A 12,481-nucleotide genomic window follows, 5' to 3' on the forward strand; every position below is an offset into this window, starting at 1 on the left:
AAAAGAAGGGCAGGGCAAGCCACCATCGTGTGGGGACTTGGGCTCGGAATCGTGTGTAACTTCACTGTGACTTCTTGCATCAACGGCTTTGATGCATCCCAGTTTTCGAAGTGTTCAATAGAAAAAGCAAAAAACATGACCATGAAAGTTGATTTAAAGTCAATTCTATGCAAGTACCGCTGAGAACTCCATGATAAGTACAACCAAGTAGAGTGAGATTCGTGATTACTTACTTTCTTATGCAAATATCCACAGAACCCTCAAAAGCCACATTTCCCAGAGCGAAGTGACCCCCAAGATCGACCCCCTAAATCCCAGGGCTGACCCCCAAGCCCGATAACCCAACGTTCTCTCCTTCGTCAAACCATCGTGGCACCATTTCGCTTCCAAATCCCACCCCGTCCGTATCCCACAAAGCGCCATGCATCGACTTCCGCCCCATCATCCCCATCCCCTCTCCACAGACCCCCATTCCCCCCTTGGCATTACCTGGCCCCCCGCACATTCAAAGAATCCCAACACTTTTCCCCTTCCACTCCCCAAATTCCCAATAAAAATCTATTTTTGTTTTTTGTTTTTTGTTTTTTTGGCATTGACGCACCCACGCCACGCATACGAATGGCCGCGCAAGGCCCGGGGCCCTATATTAATTTTGAGATATTGATATTCGCCGGAAGGAGGGGAAGAGGTACTCGCAGGGATTTCCTCACCCGGGTTGGGACGGCTCGACTAGCGAGCTGCGGACAGCAACTCCGACATTATTATATTAAAAGACTTCCACAGTACCTATTATAATACAACCTTATATCCGGACAAGCCTTAACGAGTCAATTAAAATGCATTAATCTAATAAGTTGTACTGTTCGTGGTTATATAGTAGTCATATACAAATGTCAGAGTTGCTGGTGCCCCCCGACTTGCTAGTGCAAAGTCGGCCCTAGCAAAGGAGGAATTGCCGACGAGTAAGCAGGGTTCTCCGCTTCTGCACAGGAGGAGGTGGGAAGTGGGAGTGAGACATGACGAGCGTGGGGGGTCACTCTTAAGGAGGAAATCAACTGATATTTGCATGTGCTATCCTTGTCACAGGCTGTTCTCTGAGTGGTTGGAAAGAGATGTCGCGGATGTTGCGCACTGGATTTTGGGCACGTGAATACAAAGGATCGTAGTTGATGTGATGAAAGTCAGCTTATGAAGTCATTGCTAGATGGGATTTTGAGGGCTTGTGACGAAGTTGTCGGTGTGAGATTCATTCAGCTTGAGCTGTGAGCTCACGTCATACAAGTATTGTACAGGCTTGAGTTGGTAAATTGTAATCACCATCCTCCGCCTCGGCCGCGATAGTTTCCCCTTCCGCGAGGTCCGTTCCAGTTACCGTTGTAGCCTCTTCCGTTTCCTTGCTGCCAGCCTCCTGGTCCGGATGCGGGTGGGTAGTTGCCTTGCTGCTGCTGGTAGTTCATCGGTGGTGGATTCCCAGGAGGAGGGGGCGGTGGAGGCCAATTACCATACTGTTGTTGATTTTGTCCGTTGAAGTTTTGTAGGGGCGGAGGAGGGGGAGGAGGCCATGCTCCGAATTGTGGATTTTGACTGTTGAATTGGGGCGGGGGCGGCGGTGGGAAGTTTGGATTGAAGGGTTGTTGAAACGGCGGAGGGGGGATGGAAGGCATATGGGGCCTTGGTGGTAAGCCCTGAGGAGGCCGAGTGTCTTTTGGATAGCTTTCCGGCCGTATTGGACTTGACGATCGTCCGGGAGACCTCGAGTATGACCTCCTCGACCCGGACCCCGAATTCCCATTCTTCCGTCCATGATCTGGCGATGGAGAGCGTGAAGAACTGTAAGATCGTCGTCGTCGTGCAGACTTGTAGTCTTCTGGGCTCGATCCATCATCCGAGTCGCTATATCGTCTCTTCCTCGTACCCGGAGTTGAACTCCTGCTTCGACTCCTTCCCCGACCTTCATCTTTCCCAGGAACGTCCAGTCCCTTCTTCCGCCTTTTCATCTTCTCACAGAATGATCGGGACCAGCCATAGTACCCTTCGCCATCGATGACTTCCCCGGTAATCTCATCAAGTACGATAGGCTGACCGAGCTCATCAATATCCATCGATGCTTTCTCCTCTTGATCTGTTTGACCTCCAAATATGGTCTGCACATCTTCCAGAAGAGCTTTCACAGCCACTACCAAATTCTCGTCGGCCGGACCTGCCACAAACTGCAAAGGCTTTATCATATCCGGGTTGATAGGTCTTGTTGAGTTGGGCACGATATGTGGCATCAGGTTTCCTGCAGGTAAATCGAACCATGGCGTGGATGGATCTCCATGCACAGCTGGCATAACATATGGCGCAGATCTGGTAGTCTTCGTCGTAAGCCCTTGATCCCTTTCTGCTGCTGTAGAACTTCCGTCCGCATGCTCCCCCGCCTCTGCGGCATTCTTCACAGCTTCACGAAGTTTGTCGATGTAGTCTTTGGAATAGTATCCCTGCTGGTCCCATATGTCTAGCAGGTCCAGGACTTTCCGCTGATGCTTCGGACATGCCTTGAATGATGCAGCGCTTCCAAATAAGCCCACCAATATTGGCTGTACCTTCCCGCAGATTGATGCATCGTTGATTCGGTATTTGGAATGGTAGAGGATATCGTTGACCAGGTAAAGAATGTGCATGCGCTTTCTCCTCACTGATGGCTCGCGCTTCGAGGTCGTTTGGCCATCAGATCCCACGAAAGAAGTCGTCAAAGCCGTCAAGTATTTCCCCAATGCTGTGAACCTCGCTGTAGACTGAGCAATGTTCTCCAATATCCATTGCTTGCATTTCTATCCTCAGGGACCACTTAGCCATCGCGTTGACAGAATCATTAGAATGTTTGATCAAACCTGGACGTTTCTCGGGGTGCATTGTACGACGGTTTCGTTCAGCAGGGAATGGAAGTTGGAAATGTCGTTGCGCGCAAGGGAGGTAGGATCAGGCCGTAGGAGACCGGCAGAGAAAGAGGCCTTTGCGATGGCGAGTTGATGGGACGCCATTTTGATTCGGCGTGTCAAATGTCCTTCTGTGGAAGGAAATCACGCGCTTCATTCATGAGAGGCGTTGGAGGCTTATGTTGTGTTGCAACTTGAGGAGAGGACATGGGACTTTGCGACACGCCTCCATGGAGCTCTGAAATTTTCAGCCTTGCGGCAGAGCTCATTCTGAGCCCGGAAAACACGCCATTAATTTTCTGGATACACGCTTCACAGCCCAAATTAATAATAAGACGCCGACGGCCGTAAATCATTGATGGCATTCGGAAATAAAGCAGTTCTAAGTTTGCGATGGACCGTATGAGTACAATACTCGTCTCAAGGGCTGCGCTTCTTCACCCGCAGCCCGACTCCAAGAGCCTCCATCTGTTCATCATGCCACCTTGAACGCCAAAAGAGGAGATGAATCTGCTTTGTACATATATAACGTCCATTGCCTCGCATACGGCCCCAATGCTATGCTTCACATTGTAAGCTTTTAGCCTCAGTATCACCCCCTCAGCTGAATCGGTCACCTTTTTTGGCTCGAAAAGGTTCACTCGTCTCGTACTTGCTCTTCTCGCGGACCCTCTGCTCCTCGGTCTGCGGTGCATGCCTCGTCGGTGCTGGATCTAACGCTGCTTCTTGACTTGGAGATCCTGTGCTATCCGATCGAGCAGGCCCTCCGTTCGTCTTGGAACTGTGCGGCGGGTGGGTTGCGCTATACTCGAGCGATTCCTGGATTCGTCTTCGTCTCTGCTCAGCTTCGAATCGGTTGGCGCGGTCCTCGTTGATTGACTTCTTCGCAAAATAGTATGCTGCACCTCCAGCTACTTGGATATCAGCTCCCAGTTCACACAGGCCTGGCCACATTGGAAACGTACCAACACATAGCGAGCCCCATCCTACCCTGTAATCTTGTCAATATCAAGACTTTTCCCCGTCTGCCGGCCATTGATGTTCATACCAGAACGATTTGACCTTCCACTACGTCAGCAGGGGAGCTCGGAACAAGTGGATGGGCTCCTGACAGTATTCATTTCGGAAGAGGTGAAGATTCAAGCAGTAATGAACCAATCCGCAATGATGATGCCGAATTGGATGAAGATGCAGTCGCAGAGGCTCGTTTCGATTGTTTTCTCCCAGTGGAAGAGACGTGGAAGGAGTTCTGGAAGAAGAAAAAAGGAAGAGTGGCCCGGTGAAGTGAAGTGGCCCGCAAGTGAGCTGATTTGATCCGATTTGATCTGATCTCTGGCGCGAATCCCCGAGAACGCCACCAAAATTGACAACCCGGCCGCGTGGGGACCGCGACCGAGACCGAGACCGTGGCCGTGACCGTGATCGCCTAGGATAGCCTCTGGATACGTGCCCAGCCCAGCAACGCCTACAAATCCGCAACACCTCTCTCGACGCCATGACAGCGACTCCACGTCCTGGTGAATTTGCATGATGTGTCTGCATACGAACAGAATTTGGCCTGCACCCCCTCCCAATTCCGGCGCGACTTCTGCCAAATCTCTAAAACGAATCGAAGGCCCTCCAATTCAGGATTTCCCCCTGCACGCCCTTCCCCACATTCGAGACGCCTCCCCTTCTTGATGAGCGATCCCGACAAACTTCGACAACGGAATATCTGGGAACCGCTAGAGGGAGCGGCCATTTCTATGAATTCATGGTCAAAACCCAGATGGGCCTGTAATCTATCAATTCATAAGCCCTGCCTGTGTCAACAACCTTCGAGATGGAGGAAACCCCGGAGGAGAGCCTAGATGGCTCCTCTATAGTATGGTCTATCAAATCCAACCTCTGAGATTTGGTCCCGCTGACAAAGATGTCTCCCAGAAACCGGTATCCTCTCTGCGCTCACACTTCGAGCAGATGGCAACCTCGAAACCTCCCACGCTAGGACTCAGGTCTCTCTCTCCCCAGCCCACGGGTGGCAGTGTTAGTGGCAGTAGCAGAGACCCCGCCAGGCCTGGCTCTGCGCGTTTAGAGGGTGTTGCGTTTGGGGAAGGTCCTCGAACTGGCAGATTAAGAGAGAATGAGGCAGCAGAGAATGGACTTCGACCGCCTCGAAGGGACCCCTCCAACTTGTCCCCATCCCCTACAAGGACCTTGCGGCTAAGACCCGTGTCTACGATTACTGCTCCTGCTCCTGCCCCTCCAGCGGTTACCGTTGAACCGCCTCAGTCACCTCCCAAGTCGAGGACGTTGAACCTGACACTGTCGAGCACCCCTTCTTACCTGTCAACGGATACGCCTTTATCGGCTGTTTCAGGAGGCTCTTCGCCAAGGAATTTCAGGATTCCCAGCAGACCCGGGACTCCTCTTCTGGAACCGAGAAAATCTCCCAAACTCTCAGCCTCCACACCTCCATCCCCACCCCCACCAAGAAGGTCAGGCGAACTCCGACGAGATGCCTCCTTTAAAGTCCCCCCTCCCGTCAACCGGGCAGAGAAGCCTAAGATTGCGAGCAAGCTTATGGCTCTGACATCCCGCACTGAAGCCACTACGCTCGAACCTGGTCCACCTCGTTCAACAGACAGATCTTCTCCATTCAGTACTCCTCCGAGCAGTGGAAGCAATAGCTGCCCTGAGCATGAGCTTCCTGCACCCGCCATGCCGAGGCGACCTACGCCTGCCGCTGAGAATAATGTCATGACGGTGACAACATTTGAGCCACCTCCAGTGCACCATTCCCTGGTCAGCAGGAGGAGGAACCAGGAGACGAATGGCATTGGTCGGGCTATTGTATCCGAAGAAGAACAGAGACCTGCTCTACCATCTAGACCCCCGACCATATCGGAAACGACAAAACCAACCCCTAGGGCTATTCAGGCCTCAATGATGCCGCCCCCACCGCGTCCCTCTATGGACAGATCTAGACCGGTTGTGGCTACCACAGAGAGCGTGGGACCCACATTTGCCCCTCCCCCTAAACGAGTCTTCTCAACGCCTATCAACCAACTACAGCCACCTGCAAGGTCCCATGGGAGGTCAATGACTGTTGATAGAACTTCTGATAGAACTCCAGCCGAATTTCGAGCTCCCATCACCTCGACCATGCCTCGCCTTGATGGAAGTTCACAATTTGATCCGCCGCCTACAACCACTGTTAGAGCCGCACAACCAACCATACAGCCCGTTGTGGGAGATTATCCAGATCCATCTCATTCGAACCGGCGTCCGCCACACTTCAAGCAAGGTGCACACGAAATATCTACCAAGTATGACACAAGAGTTCTTGATGTTTGTGGAGAGTTCGTTGTCACATCTGGCCATGTCACCAAAGTCTTTAGTGTCCTCACCGGTGATATAGTCATGAGTTTACCTCATATGGAGCCCACCAGAATCCTCTCGATCATCTTCAAGCCAGCTTCAAATGTCGAGGACGAAGGCCTTCGATTGTGGATTGGCAGCAACACTGGCGAACTTGCAGAAATCGATGTCAACACTGCAGATGTTCTATCGACAAACAACAATGCGCATACACGTCGAGAGATCGTCAAGATGTACAGACACTTGAATGAAATCTGGACTCTTGATGATACGGGAGGCTTCACCTTGTGGGGACCCGATGAAACAGGCAACCCGACACTGACAAAATCCACCAACGCAAACCGACTTTGGAAGACCCATACCTTCTCTATGATCGTTGGTGATGAATTATGGCATGCTGCAGGCAAAGATATACGGGTGTACCATCCAACGCTCGACGGTTCGGCTCGATTCAATGTAGTGGATGTCCCCATGTCTCAACCTAGTGCCGGTGATATTACCTCGGGAACCACTACTAGCTCTCAGCCTGATAGAGTGTACTTTGGTCATATGGATGGGAAGGTCACCATATACTCCCGGAAGGAGTATGCATGTGTCGGAGTGGTCAATGCGAGCATGTACAGAATCTCTTCCCTTATCGGTGTTGGTGGGAATATCTGGGCAGGATTCAGCACGGGCATGGTCTATGTCTACGACACAACTCAAACACCGTGGGTTGTGAAGAAGGATTGGCATGCTCATAAAGATCCTGTGATTAAATTGCATGCCGATCCGAGTAGTTGTTGGAGCCTCGACCGAACGCAGGTCATCTCTCTTGGCCAAGATAACATGTTGCGAGTCTGGGATGGCTTGCTGCAGGACGATTGGATAGGTATGAGTGCGTTGTTTTCGAATGTTTGACATGCTAATGCTCCCATAGAAACCCAAATGCAATCTCAGGAAAAGGAATTCTGCGACCTCAGCAATATCAAGGCTCTTGTGATGACTTGGAACGCTGGTGCAACGACGCCATGGCATCTCCAGCAGAAAGATCAAGATAACACCTTTTTCCCTAACCTCCTTCAAGCTAGCAACTCACCCGATATACTTGTTTTTGGATTTCAAGAGCTTGTTGATCTCGAAGATAAGAAGACGACAGCAAGTACGTTTTATTTTACTTTGTCGGGATGCAATGCTGACTCTTTGCCAGGAAGTTTTTTCAAATCCAAGAAAAAGGATCCTTCGGAGCAAGAGCACATGAGCCACCAATATCGTGACTGGAGAGATTTCCTGACACGATCCTTGGATGATTGGATGCCCAGCAACGAGCTATACCATCTTCTACACACTGCAAGTTTAGTTGGACTCTTCACTTGCGTATTTGTTAAAGCGTCGTTACGAGATCGGATACGAAATATCAGTGCAGCTGAGGTGAAAAGAGGAATGAATGGTCTCCATGGCAACAAGGTTGGTGATTATACTTTGAACTTGGTTAAGGCAGCGCTAACCAGAACAGGGTGCTTTGGTAATCCGATTTGTTTTAGATGACACCTCCCTGTGCTTCATTAATTGCCATCTTGCTGCAGGCCAAAATCACACAAAGGATCGAAACACAGACATATCCACGATTCTGGAGAGCTCGATATTGCCTGCAGAAAGAGATCATAGTGTCCGACAAGACAGCTATATTGGGGGTGGTGATGGAACCATGATCCTTGATCATGAGATATGTATCTTGAACGGAGACTTGAATTATCGCATCGACGCCATGGGGAGAGACACGGTCGTCACTGCCATCAAGAACAAGAACTTCGGCAAGCTACTTGAAAGAGATCAATTGCTCGTATCCAAAAGGAGAAATCCGTGGTTCAAGCTACGAGCCTTCCACGAGTTACCAATCACCTTTGCGCCTACCTACAAGTATGATGTGGGGACGGATAATTATGATAGCAGCGAGAAGAAGCGGGCGCCTGCATGGTGTGATCGATTAATGTATCGGGGTCGGGACCGTATCAAGCAGTTGGATTACCAACGGCACGAAGTTCGAGTCTCGGATCACAGGCCAGTGACCGGGTCTTTTCAGATCGTTATCAAGACTATTTCGCCGAAAAGACGTGCGATGAAATGGGACGAATGTCAAAGACGTCTCGCAGAGAGGAAGGAGAAGTTTTCACATGAAGCAAAGTAAGTTCAGCCGTAGTTGTGGGATAAACTCGTGATGCTGATATTAGGTAGACTCGAATACCTCACCCGTGTTGTTGGGTATAATGTTGGAGATAGCAAAACATTGATCCTTCAAAAGGAGGGTCGATAATAGAATGATTGAGCAATGGATCGAGAATATATCTTGGTCTCGAACAGGACCCAGAACCATTAACAGGACGTGGTGTCAAAGAGAACCAAGACAGTCTTGTTGTGGTCTCACATGACTGTTGATCTGAGCACTTGGCGCTTTTAAGTGTTAATGTCACCCCCACGATCGCGCGAGGGCGCGAACGAACTGTCAACGCTCATTTGCTCCCGCACCAACCACCGATACGGCGTAGTTGGGGAAGCTTGCGTAGGAACAGCCACACACCCTGGGGAAGGTGGTAACGAGTTTATTTAGTGGCATGCGTCGGAACCCTTTGCTGCACGAAATAGACACAAAGATTTAGAACCCTTCTGCAAACATCATACGTTTTTATAATTGAAGTCCAGTAATATCTTACAACCCCCTGTACAAAATTTATTACCCCTTCTTCGAGCTCTTACTTTTCTTCTCATCCTTCTCTGCATTCTCCCCATTCTCCTCTTCAATCTCCCTCTTCCGCTTCTTCACATCCTCCGCTTGACTATCCCCAATCAAGTCACTCTTCCCCGACATCCCACTCCACTTCGGCAATCCATCCGGAATATCCACAACCCTCTGCTCATAAAACATGTGGCACCTGTAGCACATCAACCTCCCTTCCCCTCTTTGTGGAAAAGAATCATCAAACTCACGAAGGCGCAAACTTCTTCCTCTCCGCTTCACTCTTCCACTTAATCATCCCCGGGAAGAGCAAGATCATGTTCCTCCCCTCGTCCATAATCGGCGTTCTGCAATACACACAAGATACCTTGCAAGGAAGCTTATGTCTCGTTGTTTTCTCGCCGCTTTCGTACCAGCCTAATTCGTGATGACCGTGCGTGAAGTTGATGTCTTCTTTCTTGAAGATAGCTGCCCATTGGAACGGTGCGCCTGCATTATATTGTCAATCACCACTTCCTCGCCTTCACCCTCATAACCTTGTAGCCTCAAGAAACAGCCATCGTATGTCGGCGGAGATATATGAAGGAATGTAACGAACCGTGCAACACCTGACAAGTTGTACAATGGCAATACTTCGCATCAAGCGGCTTCTCTCTACTGAGCTGGTACTTCACCCTCCCGCAGTGACAACTCGCTTCATATAGTGCGTTGAAACCGTCTTCGTTTGTGTGCACTTTGTACGGAGCTCGGAATTTCCACTCGTTGTGCGAGCCGTCTACGTCTTCGGATTTATGGCCGGAAGATTTGGCTTGGGACTTTTCTGTGGCTGAGGGGGACATTGTGGAAGCTGTTTCGTGAAACTGTTGAAGGTGTTGTGTGAAATGGAATGATTTGAGGAGGTGACGTGAGGAGGGTGTTGGATGGGAAGGTAGACGAGCGGGGTGATAGGTCTCACGAAATGCACGTCATGACGTCAAACCTTTCGAAGGGGTTTTGACAGCCGATCGAAGCTGCGTTCATCGCACTTCGAAAACAACTATTTCTCAGGATCGTGACGATGGAGCGCTAAGCACCTGAATCGGTGAGGCGAATACCTCTTTCTAACGACAAACCTTAAATTCTAGTCGGTTACGGGGAGGGGAGGGAAAAGGGGCTTCTTTCGGCTCGGCTGGCGCTAAGCGAGGAATTAAAAGGGGCATGGGACAGCAGGGCTAGGGTCTGCAGGCCTGCAGCCAATGCATGTCGATGTACATCTAGAGAAGGAAGGTCTCTAGTAAATTCTGTCTTCAAACATCGAGTTGCATTATGAGATTGGAATTTAGAATGAACATTATTTCAATTGGGATTATCAGACATCTAGAATTTTGCGGTCAATATCAGACGAAACGAGTGCCGACGTGCCAACCACTCATCCGAGCCGCCGAGAAAGGAGAAAAGAAGGCATATCCATGTTTAATAGAGAAATATAAACCAAACCAGATCACAAAGTCCAGAGCTTATAGACCCAAATGCCAGCCATCATCATCCACTTGAAGCATCACTTCCCTTTCGTTCCGCGACCACAAAAGTTCTTCCCCGCCCCACAGTTATCTTCCTGGCCATATTGATCATTGCGTTGAAAGTTGTTGATTAAATCCCATCCAGATCAGTAGCTACCTCATTGGTTCGCAACGGCCACTCCAGCTTGAACCCTCGCGCTCGCCCAGCAGATACTTGCTTGTCCTGCCAGATTGCAGAAACAGTAGACGCCGCAGTTAGAGATGGAGTCGAAGTCTCTGCTATGCCCTACCTCGGTGCCACCTCCGCATCGACTTTAATAAGCTTCCAATTTCACTGAAATATAAACGTCATCTCAATGGAAACAGACATCATTTTCACGTCATTTATTCATTCCGAAAATAAACGCTGCCAGGGGGTAGCGTTTTTTTCTGCCGGTGCACGTGACCAGCACGTGACCAGCACGTGCCACAGGCGAATAGCTATATTTCTCACTGGCATAACCCATTTGGGAATGGTTATATTCCCTATTAGGAGGTACCACACGCAAATAGCCATATTTCCCACTGGTATAGCTTATTTGAAGAATGGCCATATTTCTCACTGGCATATCCCATTTGGGAATGGCCATATATTCCCTACTGGCATAGCCCATTTGGAGAATGGCTATATATTCCTCACTAGAAGGTGCCACACTATTACGGGAAAGACCTCCCTAATTCTTACGGATAGCGAAAGCCAAGAGAGGGGCAAAAAGATAATCTATTCTTTTATGAGAAGTAGCTAGCTAAGTAGCCCTTCTCTTATATTGGCTACTAATGTAATAATACCCCTTCCCGAATATACTAATGTTCTTATTAGCAAAAGAAAAAGAAATAAGGAAAACTTATTAAGAAATATATGCCCTATTAGTAATAACTGAAAAAAAAAGAAAAACGAAAGAAAGTAAAACTATAATAATAACAAAATGCCTACTTATAATTACTATAACCTTAGAGTTCTTTCTTATTAGTACTTCTGTTCTTATTACTTTTTTTCTTTACTAATAGAGAACTGGGTTTCCGAATTACAGCTTCAGGAATAAGTAGTTTTAGTATTAGCTTATAGTTCTTGAAATAATAAGAAGAAATATTATTATTACTAGGTTTATTAATATTAGTATTATTATTAGCGGGCTTATTAATAAGCTCTTTAGTAGTTCTAACTTAAAGATTAATATTTCAGGTATTAAATATAGTAAAAAATTGCTTATTACTAAAGAATACTAATTATAGTACCGGAAGAGAATCCAAAGTAATAATAGAATTATTAATAGCTATTACTTTCTTTTTAAATACCTCCTTAAAAGCTTTTATATCTGGTTTACTAGCTACTAGTAAGGAGTTTCCTATTATAACTAATCTTTTTCTGGAAAAATAAATATTATTAACTAGAGAGATTATAAAGTTTCTCTCTTTTATTAGGAAATTGCAAATATTCTCTAAAAACTGGATTTATTTCTCTAATATAGTAACCTATATAATTAAGTTTCTAATTATTTAGAATATTACTTTATTTTTTTAAACTAGTAATAAGAAAGGCTTTATATTCTTATTTAATAATATAATTAAGGATATATTATATTTCGAGATTAATAGAAATATAGTACCAGACTCGGTTTTAAATACTAGAGATATATTATTATTCTTGCCTTTAATAGCTAGAAATATATTATTATACTTGCTTTTAATAGCTAGAAAAGTATAATTATATTTATTTCTAATAACTAAAATATATTCTTGTTTTTCGAACTATTTTCTAAAGAACTTATTAATATATTCTTATTATTTTTATTAATTTTATTAATTTTCTTTACTAGCTTATAGTATTATTTCTAGCTATTATTAATATTCTTGGTATTTAGAATAATTTTTAACTATAAATAATAGTCTTTTATAAGTTATATCTCTATTATCTTCTATTTCTAATCATTTTTTAGGCCGAGTAATAATAA

General features: G+C 47.1%; 5 protein-coding genes across 5 annotated transcripts; 1 reads left to right on the forward strand and 4 right to left on the reverse strand.

Annotated features, from left to right (window-relative positions):
- Positions 1–1,174: 1,174 nt before the first annotated feature.
- On the reverse strand, positions 1,175–3,122 carry K444DRAFT_619707 (uncharacterized protein). The gene is made up of 2 exons (XM_024881560.1): positions 2,874–3,122; positions 1,175–2,813 (listed from the first exon to the last, which is right to left on the reverse strand). The coding sequence occupies exons 1-2, from the start codon at positions 3,021–3,023 to the stop codon at positions 1,314–1,316; spliced, it is 1,650 nt and encodes a 549-aa protein (XP_024729934.1). The 5' UTR covers positions 3,024–3,122; the 3' UTR covers positions 1,175–1,313.
- A 396-nt stretch (positions 3,123–3,518) lies between these two features.
- On the reverse strand, positions 3,519–3,914 carry K444DRAFT_542593 (uncharacterized protein; the record flags this gene model as incomplete). The annotated part of the gene is made up of 2 exons (XM_024875886.1): positions 3,519–3,829; positions 3,884–3,914. Coding segments are annotated over 2 exons (342 nt in total), but the record flags the coding sequence as incomplete, so codon positions are not given.
- On the reverse strand, positions 3,727–4,782 carry K444DRAFT_196917 (uncharacterized protein). The gene is made up of 3 exons (XM_024870977.1): positions 4,031–4,782; positions 3,884–3,980; positions 3,727–3,763 (listed from the first exon to the last, which is right to left on the reverse strand). Exons 1-2 carry the CDS (start codon positions 4,458–4,460, stop codon positions 3,961–3,963), a joined length of 450 nt encoding a protein of 149 aa, XP_024729936.1. The 5' UTR covers positions 4,461–4,782; the 3' UTR covers positions 3,727–3,763; positions 3,884–3,960.
- Positions 4,741–8,571, forward strand: K444DRAFT_542871 (DNase I-like protein; the record flags this gene model as incomplete). The annotated part of the gene is made up of 6 exons (XM_024875913.1): positions 4,741–4,782; positions 4,842–7,149; positions 7,198–7,419; positions 7,468–7,724; positions 7,774–8,441; positions 8,493–8,571. 6 exons carry the CDS (start codon positions 4,741–4,743, stop codon positions 8,569–8,571), a joined length of 3,576 nt encoding a protein of 1,191 aa, XP_024729937.1.
- Positions 8,572–8,988: 417 nt separating this feature from the next.
- On the reverse strand, positions 8,989–9,830 carry K444DRAFT_647092 (uncharacterized protein; the record flags this gene model as incomplete). The annotated part of the gene is made up of 3 exons (XM_024885290.1): positions 8,989–9,187; positions 9,243–9,480; positions 9,590–9,830. The coding sequence occupies 3 exons, from the start codon at positions 9,828–9,830 to the stop codon at positions 8,989–8,991; spliced, it is 678 nt and encodes a 225-aa protein (XP_024729938.1).
- Between the last annotated feature and the right edge of the window lie 2,651 nt (positions 9,831–12,481).

The sequence above is a fragment of the Hyaloscypha bicolor genome (genome assembly GCF_002865645.1).
Source record: "Hyaloscypha bicolor E unplaced genomic scaffold K444scaffold_165, whole genome shotgun sequence".
NCBI classification, from domain to species: Eukaryota; Fungi; Ascomycota; class Leotiomycetes; order Helotiales; family Hyaloscyphaceae; genus Hyaloscypha; species Hyaloscypha bicolor.